This window comes from Myotis myotis, unplaced genomic scaffold (assembly GCF_014108235.1).
Source record: "Myotis myotis isolate mMyoMyo1 unplaced genomic scaffold, mMyoMyo1.p scaffold_m19_p_2, whole genome shotgun sequence".
Classification (NCBI taxonomy): domain Eukaryota; kingdom Metazoa; phylum Chordata; class Mammalia; order Chiroptera; family Vespertilionidae; genus Myotis; species Myotis myotis.
In genome coordinates, this window is record NW_023416324.1 from 113,426,550 (window position 1) to 113,447,911 (window position 21,362).

Here is a 21,362-nt window from a genome sequence, read left to right on the forward strand (position 1 = left end):
CTGGAGAGCTGGACTCACCTGCTGACACACTCACACATACTAGGTCACAATTATCCCAGAACCACCTCATACAAGGAAGGATTTACATACATAAACTTAAAAAACAGTATTTATTTTTTATTAATTTCAGAGAGGAGAAGAGAGGGAGAAAGAGAGAGAGAAACATCAATGATGAGAGAGAATCATTTGGGTTGTCTGACTCCTGCACGCCCCACACTGGGGATCAAGCCTGCAACCTGGGCCTGTGCCCTGACCAGGAATTGAACTGTGACCTCCTGGTTCACAGGTCGATGGTCAACCACTGAGCCACGCTGGCCAGGCCATAACTGAACTTTTTAAATATCTCAACTGTCTTACAGATATTAGTACTATAGTAAAAAATATATATATATAGAAAATAAACCTTCAAATGTTGTCAGTTAGGAAACTTGAAACCAGAGTGGTCAGCTGATAAACTTAAGGTCACACTTGGCAAGTCCCCAGAACTGCAGTTAGGTACAAGGACAATTTCTGTGGGGGTGATATTGTGAGGAATTTGCATGATTCTGCTGCTGAGACAGACTGAGCCATTGGTTTGAATCTGTTGGTAGTTTTAGGTTCTACTTATTAGAGTTCCAGACAGTGATGCCTCAGAGACCTCTCCCCTGGTTTCCCATAATTTACATGGGACAGTTCACTTACTCCCTTAAATTATAAGGATTCAGAGAAACCAAGGCTAGTTCCTCTTCACAGAAAGGTTGGGAACCCTGATCTCAAAGTTGGTTGTTTTTAAAGACTTTTTAAAAATAGAGAACCATGCAAATACTAATATAATATACTAGTGGCCCGTTGCATGAAGATTTGTGCAATAAGCCTTCCGTCCCCTGGCTGCCAGCACTGGTTTTCCTCCGGCACCTGGGACCCAGGCCTTTGGTCTGCCCACAGCAGCGAGGCTTGGCTTCTCCCCTCCAGCTGCTCCCAGATGCTCCTTTTTTTTTCTCCAGCTCCTCTAGCGGAGCCCAGGGTGGACTGGAAGCCTGGGTTGTCCCTGGCGACCCAGGCCCCCAGCCACTCCTTGAGCAGAGTCCAGGGCCCACGGGAAGCTTGGCTTCCTCCATTGCCGGGAGCAACCCAAGCCTCCTGCTCACTCCAGCTCCGTGGCTGTCGCCATCTTCAGTCGTCTTCAGTCTTTGCTCCGAGCCTGCATATGCAAATTAACTGCCATCCTTGTTGGGTTAATTTGCATAGTCGCTGATTGGCTGGTGGGTGTAGCGGAGTGGCCGAGTGATGGAGTGATGTCTAATTTGTATGTTTCTCTTTTATTAGTGTAGATACACAGGTTCCTGTCACCCAGAATTAATGACTATTTTTTTCAAGGTATTTTGAGTAATTTTTTCCTTTGAATGGCTCAGGCATCGTAAGGCACAAACTGAATCTACCGGTGTGCTCGATCAGCCAAATTTCTATCAAATTAGAATGTAGTGTTACAGAATTTACCAGGTGACTGGAAAATACACAATGAATACGCAAAGATTCCAGAAGCAACCCCTTATTTGCGGATGTACTAGTATGGTGGCTAAGGGGAGTTAGATCTCCAAAGACTGAGTGACAGAATATGGATGAAGCTTTCCTTTTATACTTTTTAGTACCTTTGTCCCCCAAATATGAATCAAGCTTCCAGACCTTTCACAGGCCTTGCAGGCCCCCTCCCCCACCCCCCCTAGTGGGTTGGAATGGGGGAAGTGAGATTACACCCAAAGGCCTGGCCTGGCGCCAGAGCTAATAACCCCCTCCGGGGTTTGTGTATAGTTCATGGTTTATGGCCTCTGTACACGCATTACAGATAAGAGGGTTGGGGCTCAATTATACTAGCAAGAATGTGCAGCAGAATACTGGTTCTGGCACAGATTCAGATTGCTAGCCTCCCCAAACTGTCTTATATTCCCCTTTAGTAGAACTGGGGCAGGAATAAAAAAAATTTGTTTTAAGAAAATGTAATGTGATGAGTTTGACAAGTGTCTATTGCTATGCTTTATTTTATTATTTATTATTTTATTGTTGATAGTATTACAGATATCTCCCATCTCTTCTTATTGCTGTGCTTTAAACTGCATTTGAAATTGGAACTATATAAAGAGACATTTAATTTACATAATCTATTTTGCTGTTTTCACTTCCTCCTAAATCAGGTTGGTTTTTTTCTGACAGAAAATGCCTAGTTTCAAAAAAAGTCAGAGTAAAAGTTCAGTTTACAGATTTCCAGTGACAGAGATTTAAGGGGGCTAAATAACCCTGGAAGTAAAAGTTCAGAGTTTTGTTGCCTAAAAATTTATTTTCATTTGTTACATAAGAACCATGTTTGAATTTGGAGTCAGAAAGTCTGAATTTTTGACTCAGTGCTGCCACCAGTACACTGTATGGCTGCTGATCCATGACTTCACCTCGGTGGGCTAAGGATCTAACATTTTATGCTTTGGGATAACTTGATTCCACTTTTGATTATAGCTTTACCCTTTGGTACTTATTGACTAATCCAGTCTTGATTTCTTCCATCATATATAATAAGAGTGGTTAGATCCAAACATGATGATGATGAACTCGGCTAGTTTATGCACAAAACACAGTGCCTGGGTGCCATGCCTGCACTGGACAGCAAGACCTGGATCAGCTTTGCTCCCAAGGGTCAAAATCCACCTGCTTCTGGATCCTAGTCTCACCTCCACAGATCCTTCCAGATATTGGCTTGAAATGTGACTGACTTGGTGACAAGAGCTATTATTTCCCAAACATATTCTAAGCACCCTTTCTGGTTCAGGGCACTGTTTTTCACTTGTACTTGAAGACTATCCTGAAAGATAAGTCACTTTGGCAATTCCTTAACTGCCAGAACTCTACCCTGGTTGAAAACTCAACTCTGGATCTCACCTAAAAAAAAGAACAACTCTAAAGCCACCACTCCCACCTGATACTACTCTAATGCCATTGGAGCAGTCTTCAATCCTCATGGAGCACTCAGGGCTAATATTATGAATTCTTTTAAGAGTTTAGGGTTGGGATTGAGGGAGTGGGTCACCCTAGCTCAAACCCAGCCCAGTACATCAGCTCTAGCTATGCCTACTCCTTCTGATTCTGTAAAGCATGAGAAATAATACTCTTTTTTCCACAAGCACTGGCACTGACAAATAACAGCTCCACAGAGGAGTCCTGTAACACCACCAACAGTCCATGTTCAAGGAAGTGAGTTTGGACCCTAATGTGGCCACTGACTCAAGCTATGATCTTGGGCAAATGGCTGTTTCCTCCTGTGGAGACGGTGAGAGCTCCAGGCCCAGGTGATGGTGCAGCCTCACTGCCCCACTCACAGGAGGCACACAATAAATGCCCGTTATTCAATTTGGAAAATGAAGTACAACATTCAGTTTTGAAAAATATTTATTAAAAAACTAAAGTGAATGTGGCAAAAAACAAAACAAAAAAACCCCAACACATACCTTTAAGTAGCAAGCATATAACATTGGTTATAAAGCTTTCCCCACTCTATTGACCTAGTCTTTCCCACCATTTATGATCAAGGAGGGCCTCCAAGGGAAGCCTCATGTAAACAGCTCTCCTGTACTGGTGATGAGCAAAATCTAATTACGTGACGACTATCAGTGGACATAGGACTCACTTTTCTAGGTAATCCACCCCAAACACAAGAGAAAGACCAAGTCTTGGGAATGTGTTCCTGGGGACCTGTAGTTCTAGTTTTAATTTGAGGGATGGGCTTTGGGGGATGAGATAGTAGAAAGACAAATGGTATCAGTTGAGGGCAACTGTAAAGCACCTTTAAAATCTGGACCCTTTCCCCACAACTTAACCCAGTAATTCTCAAACTTCACTGTTGATAAGTATCACCTGATGGGATTGTTAAATTCATAGGCTCTCAAATCTGCATGTCTAACAGGAGTACTCCAGGTAACTATGCATACTGATTAGCCTTCCAGTTTGAGAAACAGGAACACTGTTTAAAATGCACTAAACCAACTCCTACCCCTAAACACAAGATGAAAGCAATCTTCTGACAGTCACTGTGCTTTGTCAATTTGGAGGGACCACTTAGGGAGGGGGCAGGAAGAAGCCTCCAGTTCTTAACCTACTGGTCTGTCTGCAGGAGCCCTGAGCAACCGGTCAAGGGCTATTCAGGAAGTAAAATTTAATAATCAAGTTATAGAACCAACAGGCCAAAAGCATTCACCCCAGTTTAATGAACTCCATTGGGCTGATGTTCAAACAGAACACAAGGTAACTGGGGACCTTGACTTGTGAAGACATAGTGAATAAAACATCCATAAAATCCTTTATTAACCATAGAGCACTATGCCCAAATAATTTCGCTGCATCATGGACAACATGTTGAAATAGTCACATTGATTCCAAGGTTCCCATTATCTGCAAAAAGATGTGCTATGGCTGTGTCAAAAACTAGGCAATCGCTGTTCATGATGGCCGCAGCCACGCCGTCATGAATGGATCGGGGTGTGGCCTCCCAGGTCAGCCTCCGCCGGTTCCCATTCAGCTCCAGTCTGTAGGCAAAGTTCTCGGCCTGCTTGCGAGTGCCGATGAGCAGCACGATGGCAAAGAACTGCTGGTGGCCTTCGTACTTCTCTTGTTTCTCTAGCACCAGCATGAAGTGATGGCCAAAACACGACTGCATCATCACCCAGTCGACAGCCCCCGGCAGGTTAATGTCTGTAGCTAGAAAGACAATGTCTTCTCCCTGAAGGGTGGTAATGCTCTTGTGGGCGTGCATGAGATGGGACATCACCGCCTCCAGGGACCCCTGCCACTTGCAGGAAGCACCAGGACAGGGGCAGGAGTAGGGCCGGTATTCACAGATGTCTTCGTGCTCTGGCTTCTCTGTGTGGTGAAGGGTCAGGGAGCAGCCTGTGGTGGCATACTGTGAGGACAGAAAGAAATACAGTGAGCCATGGGCTTTTCAAAAGTTCTACTGGGGTGGAAAAAAACACATGGCAGCCGGCAGGACGAGAGGGAGGGAGAGAGTGAGTGGGGAATGTGGGGACATGTGTGGTGTGTGTGTGAGTGAAGGGACAGTTAGATCTGGCAGGAGTCTTGGGGGCTGGCGGATAAGGCTCCTGGACGGGGAGCCCCTGCTATAGCCACAGGCACTCCCCCAACTGCAAGGCTCTGGCACAGAAACCACACCGTTATGAAGGGGAGAGCAGCCAAACCTAGGGGTGCAGCCATACTAACACCCAGACTGCTTTGGATACCACCTTGGACCCTGCAGAGAGTGCATGCCACCCCAGCTAGAATCATGCCACCCTGGCCGCTGTCTCCGGGACCCCCGCAGTGAGTTGCCTGCCGAGTGAGCCCCAACCCAGCCAAAGTTGCGCCACCTCAGCCACAGACATCGGGACCCCTGCCTCCCTGGCCATGGACTCCGGGACCCTATGTGTGTCATGCTACACCTCCCATGAGCTACAGGACTCTGAAGTGTGTTGTGCCACTCTGGCAGTGGGCTCCAGGACCACAAAGTGAGTCCCACATCATGACCCTGAGCACATGCACAACAGCTTGCATGACGAGGTTGGGTGTGAGGTACATAGTCAGACAATCTGTGAGGAAACTCCACCCATGAATGGGACAATAACATTCAAGATCCAACTACACCAAATAACTCAAGTAGGGGGCTTTCCTAGAACACCCAACTCAGGAGATCTAAGAAAATGCACCACTGGGTTCCACAAAACACCTACTACATAGGACCACCCCTCAAAAGTATGGGTGGCATAGCAGTTTCATCTAAGACATAGAAACAAATACAATGAGACAGCAAAAATGGGGAGACAAAGAACAATCCCCAAAGGAAAAGAATCACCAGAAAAAGAACTAAATTAAATGGAGGCAAATAATTTGTCAGAGAGAGAATTCAGAATAATGGTATTAAGGATGCTCAATCGTCTGGATGACAAATACACGCAACTAAATGAGAATTATAAGGAGCTGAATGAGATTTTCACCAACATGAATAAGAATCAAGAGGAAATGAAGAATGACATAGCTGCAATAAAGAAAACCATGGAAGGTTTCACAGTAAACTTGAAGAAGCTGAGGTCCGAATAGGAGAGTTTGAAGACAAGGTAGAAAAAAACACCCACGCAGAGCACCAACCAGGGGTGAAAAAGTTAAAAAGCAAGAGGAGAGCCTAAGGGAGCTGTGGGACAACATGAAACAAAACAACATCCACATAATTGAGGTGCCAGAAGGAGAGGAAGCTGAGCAAGGAATAGAAAACCTAAAGAAATAATGACAGAAAACTTCCCTGACTCAGGGAAGAAAAAAGTCATGCAAGTCCAAGAAGCTCACAGAGTCCCAGTCAAGACGAACCAAAAAAGACTGACACCAAAACACAACATAATTAAATTGGCAAACATAAAAGACAAAAAAAAAAAAAAAAAAAAAAAGAAAAGAATCTTAAAGGCTGCAAGAGAGAGATAGAAAGTTACCTACAAGAGATCTCCTATTAGACTATTACCTGGTTTCTTAACAGAAACTCATCAGGCCAGAAGGGAATGGGATGAAGCAAGGCTATCATTCAAAATTGAAGGGGAAGTCAGGAGGAACACAGGCATAAAGAATAAAAACAAGTACCTATCAATAATAACCTTAAACATAAATAGATTAAATGCTTCAATAAAAAGACACAGGGTAGCCAAATGGTTAAGAAAACATGACCCATATGTATGCTGTCTACAAGAGACCTATCTCAGAACAAATACACACACAGACTGAAAGTGAAAGGATGAAAAAAAAAATCTTCAGGCAAATAAAAATGAAAAATAAAAAAGCTGGGATAGCAATACTTATATCTGACAAAATAGACCTCAGAGTGAAGGTAATAACAAGAGATAATGAAGGCCACTTCATAATACTAAAGGGATCGATACAACTAAAGGATATAACTCTGGTAAACATATATGCACCTAATACAGGAGCATCCAAATACATAAAAATAAAAACTTCTGGAAGATATCAAGGGAAAGATCAACAGCAATATAATCATAGTAGGGGATTTTAATACTCCATTGACATCATGATAAATCTTCTAGACAAAAGGTCAACAAGGAAACAGATATCCCAAATGACTCACTAGATCAGATAGGACTATTGACACCTTCAGAACATTTCACCCCAAGGTTACGGAATATACATTCTTCTCAAGTGCACGTGGGACATTTTCAAAGACAGACCACATGTTAGTACACAAAAAAGTCTCTATAAATTCAAGGAGATTGAAATCATATCAAGTATCTTCTCAGATCACAATGTCATCAAATTGGAAATCAACTACAATAAAAACACTCAATAACAATCAAACACATGGAGGCTAAATAGCATGCTATTAAACAACGAATGGGTTACCAAAGAGATAAAAGAAGAAATAAAAAACATCTCAGAAACAAATAACAATGAAAACAACAATCCAAAATCTATGGGACACAGTGAAAGCAATCTTGAGATGGAAGTTCATAGCACTACAGGCTTACCTTAAACAACAACAACAACAGAAACAACAAGAAAAACTTGTAATACTTTATCTAACCCTACAACTCAAAGAATTAGAAAGAGAACAAGAAAAGCCCAGAGTGAGTAGAAGAAAGGAAATAATAAAGATCAGAGTGGAAATAAATGACATAGAGACCAAAAGTACAATACAAAAGATCAATAAAACCAAGAGCTGGTTCTTTGAAAGGATAAACAAGACTGATGAACCTCTAGCCAAACTCACCAAGAAACAAAGAGAGAGAACCCAAATAAACAAAATCAGAAATGAAAGAGGTGAAGAAACAACTGACCCCACAGAGATACAAAGGATCATAAAAAATAGAGTTGGCACAAGTCTATTCCAACAAACTGCACAACCTTGATTGACCAAACAAACATAGTCTCAGAAAAATACAATATTCTGAAACTCAATCAGGAAGAATCAGAAAACCTGAATAGACCAATAACTACTGATGAAATTGAAGCAGTAATAATGATAATAATAATAATAATGATAATAATAAAACTCCCAGCAAACAAAAGCCCTGGTCTGGATGGCTTCACAGGCGAGTTTACCAAACAATCATGGAAGAACTAACACCTATCCTCCTCAAACTATTCTAAAAAATTCAAGAGGAAGGAACACTTCCAAGCTCTTTCTCTGAGGCCAGCATTACCCTAACCCCAAAACCAGAAAAAGACACTACAAAGAAAGAGAATTACAGACCAATATTTCTGATGAACATAGATGCTAAAATCCACAACAAATTACTAGCAAATCAGATCCAGCAATAGATTAAAAAGATCATACACCATAACCAAGTGGGATTTATTCAGGGAATGCAAGGCTGGTACATATCCTCAAATCAATAAATGTGATATAGCACATTAACGGATAGCAAGACAAAAACCACATGATCATATCAATTGTTGCAGAAAAAGCATTTGACAAAATCCAATACCCTTACTTGATAAAAACTCTGGGCAAAGTGGGAATAGTGGGATCATACTTCAACATCAGAAAGGCCTTATAGGACATACCTAAACCCAACATCATACTCAATGGGCAAAAACTAAAACCATTTCCCCTATAAACAAAACAAGACAGGAATGCCCACTCTCACCACTCCTGTTCAGCATAGGACTGGAAGTGCTAGCCATAGTGATCAGACAAGAAGAAGAAATAAAAGGCATCCAAATAGGAAAAAAAGAACTAAAACTGTCATTATTTGCAGACGACATTATATTTACAAAGAAAACCCAAAAGACTCCATCAAAAAACCACTCAATTTAGCAAATGAATTTGGCAATGTAGCAGTATATAAAATTAACACCCAGAAATCCATGTCATTTTTATACACCAATTATGAACTCTCAGAAAGAGAAACTAAAAAAATAATCCCATTTACCATTGCAACAAAAAAATTAAGATACTTAGGAATAAACTTAACCAAGGAGGTAAAAGACCTGTACTTTGAAAACTACAGGATGTTGAAAAAAGAGATAGAGGAAGATATACACAAAAGTGGAAGAATATACCATGTTTATGGATTGGTAGAATCAACATCATTATAATGGTCATACTACCCAAAGCAATCTATAGATTCAATGCAATCCCTATTAAAATACTAACAGCATATTTCACAGACCTAGAACAAGTACTCTAAAAATTTATATGGAATCAAAAAAGACCCCAAATAGCTGCAGCAATCTTGAGAAAAACAAAGTTGGAGGGATCACAATACCAGATATCAAGCGATATTACAAAGCCATTGTACTCAAAACTGCCGGGTACTGGCACAAGAACAGCCATATAGACCAATGGAATAGAACAGAGAACCCAGAAATCGACCCAAGCCATTATGCTCAATTAATATATGACAAAGCACACAAGAGCATACATTGGAGCAGAGACAGTCTTTTCAATAAATGGTGTTGGGAAAATTGGACAGTTACATGCAAAAAAATGAAACCAGACCACCAACTTACACCATACACAAAAATAAATTCAAAGTGGATAAAAGGCGTAAATGTAAGACATGAAACCATAAAAATCCTAGAAGAAACCATTGGCAGCAAAATCTCTCGGAGTAATATGTTTACGGATACATCTCCTAGGACAGTGGTCGGCAAACTCATTAGTCAACAGAGCCAAATATCAACAGTACAACGATTGAAAGTTCTTTTGAGAGCCAAATTTTTTAAACTTAAACTATATAGGTAGGTACATTGTTATTAACTTAATTAGGGTACTCCTAAGATGGCCTTTGCTAAAAATGTCCTCAATCTGATTAAGATACGTTCGCTGAGGTCGACCCCTTCCACCTCTCCCATCCACACTCGTCTTGTATACTTGTTTCCTCTATCTCCTTTCGTTCATCCTCTCTATATGTCCAAACCAACTCAACATACTTTTCTCAATCCTCGACACTACATCTTCTTTCACTCCACAGTGTTCCCTAAAATTAACTTAATAAGCTTTACTTAAAGTTTTAAGTCTTAGTTAAGCTATAGGTACGTTGAATAAAACTTGATATCATACTTAATAACGATATTATTTATTGGTAAGATTAAATTCCTTACAATTTACCTTACAATATCCATAAAATTAAATCATGACAGTGACTGACAAACACTAATGTGAACAATGGCCTTGCATCTCCTTGGAAAGTTTGGGTAAGTCAGGTTTGTATGTTGTTGTTTTTAATTTTAGGCATGATTCCAGGTTCTCATCAATAAGACGACTTCTCAATTTACTCTTGATAAGGTTCATGCTTGAAAATGATTGTTCGCATAAATATGTAGACCTGAATAAGGAAAGAACAGCAAACGCTAGTTTTTTCAGTTGATTATATGAGTCAGGAATATTATTCCAGGTGTTAAAAATCAACATACCTTCCTTCTCCAGGTCTTTCAAAGCCGACCACTTGTGCTGTGAACTAAGTTCACATTTTTTCCAATATTTCTATATCAGCACAAAGATGTTCAAGTTTCGAGCTCCATAGTTCTTTGTTTTTTTAAATCCAGCAATTGCATTTCAAAGTTGCCAATGTCAATATTAAAGGGACAAAAATTTAATTCTGTTACAGTAGCATTGAGAGGTTTTTAACAAAGACTAGTCACTTTGCTGTTTCTGAATTCCTGAAACCTGTTGAGAAAAGCTTCCCTTATATTTAAAAGTGTTGTTTTGAAATAGCAAATGTCAATATCAGAATTATTTTCTTGGCAATGTTTCAACAGGCTTGGAAAGTGAATCAAAGTTTCTCTTTCAAAATCTTGAGCAAAAAGAGATCCTTTGTTTTCGAATGAAATAACTTCTTCTAACATCGAAAAAACTGTGTTTCCTTTCCCCTGTAGTTTACGATTAAGCTGATTTAGATGAGCCGTAACGTCTACCATGAAATAAAATTTTCATGATCATTCGTTAGTTCTGGATAGTGAACACCCTTCTCAAGGAGAAATGCTTTAATTTCTCTTAATAAGGAAGCGAAACGTTTCAAAACGTTTCCTCTTGATAACCAACATGCCTTGTTATGCAGCAGGAGATCTGCGTACTCACTCTCCATTTCAACTAAAAATTCTTTAAACTGGCGATGATTAAGAGCTTTACCTATAATGGAGTTGATAATCTTAATCACCAATTCCATAACTTTGCAAATTTCTTCTGGAAATGTCTGTGCACAAAGGGCTTCTTGATGAATGATGCAATGGTAAGTAAGTATCTCATGATTAATTTTTTCTTTCAAAATAGCAACAAACCCGTTTCTTACACCGGTCATACTTTTTGACACGTCTGTTGAAACTGAGACAATTTCATCGAGTGGAATATGATGTTTTTCAATGCACTCAATTACAGCATTTGCTATATCCTCTCCACGTGTTTGACCTTTGAGTGGCAATAATCCTAAAAGTTCTTCTTTAGGACCTGTAGATGAAATAAATCGTACAAAAAGTGAAACGTGCGCTGTATCATTTATGTCACAATACTCGTCAACTGCTATTGATAAAGCTGAAACCAATTTAAGATCTTCGACTTGCTGGTTGGTTATATTCGAAGACATTTTGACTGTTCTATCTTTCACTGTTTTAGCAGACAATGGTAACTCTTTAATTTTTTTTTAGAATATCTGCTTTGTTCTTAAAATCCTGAAATAGCTCTTCAGATGCATTTATTTATAAAACAACTTTTTATGTATTCGCTGTCTGTATATGGTTTTCCTCTCTCAGCAATCTCTTGACTAACCACAAAACTTGCAATATTAACATTGTTGGAAGATTGCATCCAGTAATTAAATACAGAACTTGATTTTTCTTGACTCTTCTGAAGTTCCTCAACTGCTTTCTTCCTTGCATCACCGACAGGATATTTAGTACTAAATGACACGTGTTTAGTTGTAAAGTGTCTCTCCAAATTTGATTTCTTGTTATGCGCCAATTTTTCCTGACAAATAAGACAGGTCGGAAGGTCATTTAAGTTTTGAATAAACGCGAAAGTCTCAGTCCATTCAACTTTAAATTCACGGTTTTCGTCTTCCGTTTTTCTTTGCTTCTTCTTTGTAGACATGTCAAACAGGGCACCTAAACAAATGTTTCATTTTATAATAATAAAGCCACCAACACAAAATAATTACAACTCTTAAATTGATGACAAAAATACCTGTAGGATTTGCAGCTGGTTGGAAAAATACAGGTAACTTTATGCTTCGTGTAGGTACTTTTGTCACCCGCACTCGATTTGCGGACGCGACTAGCACTAACCACTGCACAATGAGACTGCTGACTGACTGGCTCACTCAACTCGTGCATGAACCACGCGCGCCTCCACTGCGCTGTGTATCCCACGGCCCCACTGCGCCGCGTGGCCTGACACGCCACTTTTTCAAAATAGATTCACCCAGGCCAAAAACCGACTTCTGCGCAGGGGCCATGAAGTTTCAATCGCACTGTATGTGCGCGCCCGTACGCATGTGGCTCGCAAGCCGTGGTTTGCCGACCACTGTCCTAGGACAATGGAAACTAAGGAGAAAATAAATGGGACTACATCAGAATAAAAAGCTTCTGCACAGCAAAAGAAACCATCAACATAAAAACAAGAAAGCCCACTGCACTGGAGAACATATTTGCCAATGATACATCCGATAAGGGGTTAATCTCCAAAATTTATAGGGAACTCATACAATTTGACAAAAAAAAGATAAACAACCCAATTAAAAAATGGGCAAAGGATCTATATAGACACTTTTCCAAAGTGGACATATAGGAAGCCCCAAGAGACATATGAAAAAATGCCCAAGGTCACTAATCATCCAAGAGATGCAAATAAAAATGACAATGAAGTACCACCTCACACCTGTCAGAATGGCTATATCAACAAATCAAGAAACGACAAATATTGGCAAGGATGTGGAGAAAAGAGAACCCTGGTACACTGCTGATGGGAATGTAGACTGGTGTAGCCTCTGTGGAAAACATTATGTAGTTTCCTCAAAAAATTAAAAAGGAACTCCCATTTGACCCAGTGATCCCACTTCTAGGAATATATCCCAAGAAAATAGAAAGAATATATACACCCCTATGTTCATAGCAGTGCAATTTACAATAGCTAAGATTTGGAAACAGACTATGTGGATTAAAAAACAGTGTTAGAGCTACACAATGGAATACTACACAGCTGTACAAAAGAAAGAACTCTTACCATTTGCAACAGCATTGATGGACCTAGAGAGCATTATGCTAAGCAAAATAAGCCAGTCAGAGAAATATAAGAATCACATGATCTCACTCATTTGTGGAATATAATGAACAATATAAACTAATGAACAAAAATAGATACAGAGACACAGAAGCATCAAACAGACTATCAAACCTAAGAGGGAGGACAGTGGAGGGTGGGGGAGGAGGGTGAAGAGATCAACCAATGAACTCTTATGGGTATATGCATAACCCATGGAATTAGGCAATAGGGTGGTGAAGGCCTTGGGTCAGGAAGGGGGGCAGGATGGGAGAGGCCATTGGAGGAACCGGGGGACATATGTAATACTTTCAACAGTGAAGATTAAAAACAAATTCTACCGGCTTAAGCCTCTAAGAGTACCCACTCAGGTTTACTACTTAACCTGTAGTCTTATTTCAACTATTTTTGCTGGAGATGAGTTGAAGACTTGAGTAAAAGTCTCAGTTCCTATTCACTGTCAGTACTACCCTGCACAAAACCAGGGCAGATCCTGCAGCAGGAATGTGCTGCATTCCAACCCCCCTCTAACATCAAAAACTTATAGCTCAACTACTCTTAGTATAAACACCAACAAAATTGCTGAGGCAGTCCTAGGAAACCTTATTTTCTGTGAATTTCAAGACCTTTTAAAAGAATTTTAAATTGCTTAGGGGTAGGGTTGGACAAGGAATATGTTATCTCCAGACTGGTTTTCACCTAAACAATTTAGAAAATACTACTCCTCTCTTTTTTTGGTCTCCACTTCATCCTGGATCAAACTAGTGACTGGCAGGCAGGCTGTGAGGAAGACTGCCCTTTGGCTCCATGCTTTTGCCTGCTGGTGTGATCAGTCTTGGGCAGAAGAAGGCCAGAGACCACTCACCTGATAAAAAAAATACCTCACCTTCTTTATCTTTTAAATTTTCCCCTGAGGGGCTCTGAACACACCTCTTGGGTGAGAGGAAATCACTTCTGACAGCTGCTTAACTAACTTGGGAGACTGCTGGTCGGTTTGGTTCCAGCCAGTGGAGGTTAAAACGAGAAGGGCTCCACACTCCTCTCAAAGCCCTCTGAGCTTTCCTGAGACCACTTCCTCAAGTTCAATTGCACATCTCCTATGACCAGGTATGTCAGGTCCTCGACAGGCCCAGGAGAAAGGTGACTAAAGTGGGTCCTGGAGTGGGTGTTGTCCTAGAGGAGTTTTCTGACTTGGTCAGTCCACCCCTTAAACTACTGCCTTAATAGGGTACAAACAAAACCTTTTTCTCCCTTGAGGTCAGGATGACATTCCTGATGGATAAATCACACCTATCACAGGAAAAGACCACATGGAAAGGAATCAGATATTTGTTCCCAATCTTCACAAAAATGACAATGTTCATTCCTAGCTAACGGATGGAGCCAGCCCACAAGTAGACACTTGCCCAGAGTACTATGCAATTGTCTTGTAAAGGATGAGGAAGCCTGAACAACTTTTTGGGTGAAGCTAGAAGTATGTCTCAGCACTCTCGAGCAGCAGTGGCAGGTAAGACTCCTCCAACCCCTTTTGAAACAAGACACCAAATTAGGGCAGGGTCAAGGCCATTTTCCAAGATGCTGTGTCCAACTGCTAAAAAAACAAAACAAAATCCCACAGCTGTTTTTGCTTCTCCCTACCCTGCCTTAGGGATTCAACCCCTTATAAACTTTAAGTAGGTCAACTTTGAAATTTTACAGCTGAATTTATCATTAGCAACAAACAGGCATTAGCACCTTCTCCATACAAGACCCCAAGCTATAGTCACTGAGGATACAGAAGCAATGAAGCCAGGCTGCATGCCCCTATTAAAGAGGGTGGCTTAGAGAAAGAAATGCAGCTCGTTCCTCCCAGACCTAAAGTGGATGATGATAATCTTCAATAGAAATTGTCAGAAATTTCACTGTTATTTACTTTGCCCATAGGAACTGCTTATTCATATTTTTCACATGGACTAATCTCAAAAGCATGGGCATAAAAAATTTAATCAGAGGAGAAAAACAAGTTTACTTACCCATATATGTTAATATTTTGTCTTCCTAACAAATATAAGGCCCTAATAAGCAAATCCTATTAACTGTGTTTTAAATCTAGGGTGCAGCTAGGAATAGAGAATCTTCTGATGTTCTGTGAGTGATGGGTGAGGCATTTCTGCCCAGAGTGTAAGACACATACGCACAATAATAATAATAAGAATTAACCCAGAGCCTGGCAGATTCTCTGGTTGAAATATTTGAATCTGAAAGCATTTCAGAATGGGCTGTTTACCATAGCTGCCCAGTACTAATTCCAGGAGCCAGAAGAACTTTGGCAGAGTGTACAGAAAAATGCCATCTGTACATCTTCCTCAACTAAAAGCCCCAAACCACTCCACATCCACCCACTCAATGCGCAGCAAATATTCATCACCTAGCAGTCATTTTAGAACTTTTTCTTGTGTAACTCAAGTAGAAATATTTATATTCTGAATTATTTGGTTTGCCTTACAAGTCACACACTATCCTTCAACCCAAATATAGAGAACAGGGAACCTCCCCAAATTATGCAAATAGAAAAGGCATTTACTCAGCATTTGTGCAAAGACCTTATGAAGAAAGATCTTGCCTTCCATTAACTTAAGTTTTTTTAAAAAAAATCTTTATTGTTCAGACTATTACAGATGTTCCCTTTTTCCCCCATAGCTCCCCTCCACCCGGTTCCCACCCCCTCCCATGCCCTCGCCCCCTCACTGTCCTCGTCCATAGTTGTAAGATTTTTGTCCAATCTCTTCCCGCACCCCCCCATATCCCCTCCTCCCCCCCCCCCCCGAGAATGTAAGTCCGCTCCCTTTCCATGCCCCTGATTCTATTACATTCACCAGTTTATTCTGTTCATCTTAAGAATTTTTAAAGTGTTCCATGCTTTTTCTAAACAAGCTAAACTTTAATGCTAAACTCTTCCTTCTCTTTTCCATCACAGGTGAGGGGCGTCTTCATGATCCCTAGTACCACTTTTATGATGTTTGGATTAGAAATTATTCTAAAAAGAAAACATCTAAACTTGAGCCCTGGCCAGGTAGCTCTGTTACAGGATTCCAGGGCAGGAGCAATAGGGAAACTGAGACAGGAAAGTTAAAACAAGTCCAAACAGTGCGGGCAATTTACAGCCAGCTTGTAACTAACAAACTATGATCTCCCCCAACCAAGGACACAGGGCAGATGGTTAAAACCCTCCCTCTTGAGAGAATGCAGAAAGGGAGGGGGAAGGGGAAAGGAAAAAAAGGCAGTTTTACTCCCCAAACAGAGAAGCCAGCTATCTCAAGACTTAAGGTAAAGTTGCCAGGTACTTTTCCTGAATTCTGGGAAGGCCACAACAAAGTAAAAAAGGGACCTTGAGAATTAATCTGTACCAAAATATTCAGCAGAGCAATTTGAAGCCTATTGACAGGAAGGTATATAACACCTTCAACTTGCTCTTTAGATAAGCTGAGAGCCCGTCTGTGCTCCATAAGCCAGATGTATGTTTGCTTGCTCTGCTTTTTCAAAAAAGGTGCATGCTTTAATAAATTGGCCTTTCATAACACAGTCAAGATCTCTTGTATAAATTCATTTATATGAAAAGACAAGGATGGAAGTTGGGGTCAGCCCTCTCCCACTGATTTCAGGGGGTTGTCCTAAGAACACCTCTATCGTGTTGATGAGAGGCGGCCTATAACAGCTCAGTTGGTTAGAGCGTTGTCCCTATACGCTAAGGTTTCAGGTTTGATGCCTGGTTAGGGCACATAAAATAATCAACCAATGAATGCATAAATAAATGGAACAACAAATCAGTGTTGTTCTCTCTCTTCCTCCTTTCCTCCCCCCCTCCTCTTATCCTCTCTCTCTCAAATCAATCAATAAATAAAAATTTTTAAAAAAACTTTAAACACTCATACACACACACACACACACACTCCATGGTCACATTTCACGCTTATAACAGTCTCAGCATCGTTCTGGAAAACACTACTGTGTTATTGCTACCTACATTAGGGGCTCGAATCCAGGGATAAGAGGGAGGGCTTCAGGGTCTGTGAATTCTGGAAACTGCATGGAAAACTGTCTGGGTGTTCTGAGAAGCAAACCCAAACTGCACTGGCCCCTGGGCTGTGCTTTCCTGATAAGCTCCCAGGGTTCTATCCTGGAGCCCATCCTGCCCTGGGATGTTTCCTGTGGAGAGGGGCCATCCCCTGCAACAATAAACAGCTCAACACAGCAGAAATACAGACAACAGTGCAGAGGAAGACCAGGGGCAACTCTAAATGTGAGGACAGGATGAGGAGGTGGTAAGTAGACAAAGGGACTGTGGATGGAGTGGTTCCAGCACAGGATGGTGGAGCAAACAGTGGGGATAAAACCTAAATGAGAAGCAGGGACTTGATTGATTACTCAGTTTATTTTTGTTTTTTTTCTATAGCGGCACTATCAACTTTTTAGACCGATACTTCTTTGTGACGGGGCTGTTCTGTGCCTTGTGGGGTTTTAGCAGTATCTCTGGCTTCTGCACACTAGATGCCAATAGCAACTGTCCCCCAACCCCCATCAGTTATGACAACCAGAACTGTCACCAGGCATGGCCAAATGTCTCCTGGGGGGCAAAATGGCCCCAGTTGAGAGGCAATGATTTAAATGAATGACAAAACCTGGCTGGGGAGCCACAATCAGAGCTGTGAGGGGGGGCCCACACGGGTAGGCAGGTCAGGCTGGTCACTACCCCGCCCACAGGCACCACTCAGGACAGCTCAGGTATGCCAGCCCCATACAGAAGTAGGTCTTGATTGTTTGCAAAGCGTGGAGGTAGGCCAGAGAGCTGGTTCCACCTGTGTTACAGACTGACTCTCAAGGCTGTGTAGTCATTTGTGGTCACTTTCATCCTGTGCTTAGGAGTCAAACAAAGAATATGAGAAAAAGAAACTAATTTACATTTGCCTTGATTTCCCAGCACCCAAATCTACAAGCGCAAAAACCAGAGTGGAGAGATCCACTGCTTTTAGAAGCAGGTTCTAAAATTAACTTCTTTGGTTTGCAAAGCAGAAAAAGAGCCCCGAAAGGCCTCTCCCTAAGGAAGGGGCAGCACACCTACAAATAAGGAACCAGTAATTAGGCCCGCCCAGCCTTCTCTGGCATCTTTCAAGAGGTTTCACTTTTCCCACTCTGGCTAGAGCTTGCCCCACCGACTGGGGCGGGTTCAAAGGAGGCCTGCTTTCCTTCAGACACCTTTGTCTTGGATGCACTCTCTTGTTCCCAAGAAGCACCTGGGCTCGTTTGTAGAGGGCTGCCTGTGGGTCTTGGGACTTGTTCTCAGCTATAAACAAGATTTCTCCACAGGGAAATAGCTGCTGGTGAGGTGGGAATATGCTTAAGTAAACCTCTTGGGGGTGGGGCAGGGAGGCACAACCACACACAGAAGCTCAAAGCAAAGAAGAATGCAAGGCGGGGGAGGATGGCCCAGCAGAATGAGAAACAAATGTTGAAATATAATTTCTGATTTCTCTTTAGAAACTTTTTGCATTACAATGGCTCAAAAGTCTTGTGCAAATGTGTCCTGTCAGGAAAGGCAATATGTGGCTTGGTACCTCATTAAAAATATAATAATAATAAAAAATATATATATATATATATATTTTTACATATATATTTTTTATTTCAGAGGGGAAGGGAGAGGGTGGTAGAAACATCAACAATGAGAGAGAATCATTGATCAGTTGCCTCCTGTATGCCCCCAACTAGGGATCGAGCCCACAACCCAGGCATGTGCCCTTTGACTGGAATCAAACCCGGGACCTTTCAGTCTGCAGGCCAATGCTCTATCTGCTGAGTCAGACTAGATAGGGCTGGTGCCTCATTTTTTTTTTGGTAAATATTTTATTGATTTTTTACAGAGAGGAACCGAGTGTTAGAAACATCGATGAGAGAAACATCGATCAGTTGCCTCCTGCACACCCCCTACTGAGGATGTGCCCGCAACCAAGGTACATGCCCTTGACTGGAATCAAACCTAGGACCCTTTAGTCCACAGGCCGATGCTCTATCCACTGAGCCAAACCAGTTAGGGCATGGTGCCTCATTTTTAAGTCTTTCCAGAAAGCAGTAAACAGAACTAATTCTTTTTCTCAGCATGGGTTTGAAGGGTGTATTTAAATGAATCTAGGCAGGGTTTTGGCATAGAAACCCTTTTATATACAAACTAGAGGACCAGTGCACGAATTCATGCATGGGTGGGGTCTCTTGCCCTTGGCTGGCGATGGGAGCCTATGGGGTGGGGGTGGGGGGCGGCTGGCTGGCCAGGGGGAGGGACTGTGGGAGATTGGCTGTGGGAGCTCACTCACCACCAGGGGGCAGCTCCTGCATTGAGCATATGCACCCTGGTGGTCAGTGCACATAATAGCAACTGGTCGACTGGTTGTTCAGTCACTTAGGCTTTTATACCAGGTATATATAGATAGGACCAGATCCATCAGAAACACAGTCAAACACTAGACACCTGTTATTTATCTAATAGACACAGTTGTGTTATATTTGCTTATGGAATGAGTATATAAACACAATAACCCTTCTTAGCCAGGTGCTTGGTGAAGGTCATGAATCCTGTGACTGGTTTAGGACATTTAACCTATTTAATTAAATGTGAGTCCATGCAATTCAAGAACAATTTGCTGAACTCCAACAATCAATGTCTTTTACAGCGGTGACGCCATGAGTTCGGGCAGAAGCATGCCCCTCCATGGGGACTGTGAGGCAACTGCCCTGCCTCCACCTGCTTCCCTCCTATGAAACAGTAAACTTTATTAGCAAAACATCTGCCAACACCTCAAATAAGAATGTCTCAAGGAAAACAAAGCACAATCAGTATTTTGTTGTTCGTGCTCTTAAACTTCTGAATTCAATCCAAGAAATGACCTTGTCTTGGAGTAAGCAAAAGCCAACTGCTTTTCTTCAATCTAAGTATGCTGTAATGATCACAAAATGCACCGTGACAGCTAAATGCAATGGAAGTGGGGAAACAAAATTGCCCAAGGGCAGAGTTGGAGCAACAACTGAAATTTGAATACAGTGGATTAGATAATAGTATCCACTACATATCAAATTTCCTGATTTTGGTAACTACCTTACTTATATAAGAAAATGTTTTAGGAGAAATGCAGTGAGGTATTTAGGGGCAAAGGGGCAGGATGCCTACAATTTACATTTGAGTAGTTAAAAAATATATATGGGAGAACCAAGATGGCGGCATAGGTTAACGCCGGAGTTTGCTGCCTTGAACAACTACTTCAAAAGTGAAACTAAAAAACGAAAGGGACATCACCCAGAACCACAGGAACGCTGGCTGAGTGGAAGTCCTACAACTAGGAGGAAAGAGAAATGCATACGGACACTCAGAGGAGGCGCAGTGCTGAAGTCAAATTCTGAGGTGCGGAGTGTGCTGAGCGGGCTGGCGGGGGAGGGCGCGGTTGGCGTTTCGAATCGGGAGGGAGTTGCAGACTCTGAGCTCCAGATACAGGCGAGTCTTTAGGGACCCAGACTCAAACGGGAGAAGCGGGACTGTCTGGCTTCGGTCAGAGCGAGTGCAGCTTTCTCTCGGAGCTTTGCAGTGGGTGCTGGGACTCAGAGAGGCAGAGCCCCTGGGGACAGGACTGAGAGCCGCCATAACTGCTCTCTCCGGCCCACCCTGTTGATCCTGTGCGACCCGCCCTGCCCAAGCCCTGCACACAGGCATTTGCCGGATAGCCTCAGGCAAAGGCTAGATTAGCACCTCCCTAGAGGACATAAGTTCTCTCACTGCAGACACAGCTGATTCTCATAGCCACTTGGCCTGGAGGTCAAACCCTCCCTGGTATTAGCTACAACAATCAAGGTTTAACTATAAGACTGCGAACAAAGACCACTAGGGGGTGCACCAAGGAAGCATAACAAAATGCGGAGACAAAGAAACAGGACAAAATTGTCAATGGAAGATATAGAGTTCAGAACCACACTTTTAAGGTCTCTCAAGAACTGTTTAGAAGTCGCCGATAAACTTAATGAGATCTACAAGAAAACTACTGAGACCCTCGATGTTATATTGGGGAACCAACTAGAAATTAAGCAT

The 21,362-nt window shown here is 41.8% G+C and overlaps 2 protein-coding genes across 2 annotated transcripts in view; both read right to left on the bottom strand.

Annotated features, from left to right (window-relative positions):
* Positions 1-3,393: 3,393 nt before the first annotated feature.
* SIAH2 (siah E3 ubiquitin protein ligase 2) overlaps positions 3,394-21,362 on the bottom strand; it is a 30,515-nt gene continuing 12,546 nt past the window's right edge. Inside the window, exon 2 of the mRNA XM_036349448.1 lies at positions 3,394-4,918. Coding sequence (XP_036205341.1) covers positions 4,361-4,918 — 558 coding nt within the window. The 3' untranslated portion in view covers positions 3,394-4,360. The remainder of the gene's footprint in view (positions 4,919-21,362) is intronic.
* On the bottom strand, positions 10,878-11,588 carry LOC118676107 (protein ZBED8-like). Its single transcript, XM_036349450.1, has one exon. The coding sequence runs from the start codon at positions 11,586-11,588 to the stop codon at positions 10,920-10,922; it is 669 nt and encodes a 222-aa protein (XP_036205343.1). The 3' UTR covers positions 10,878-10,919.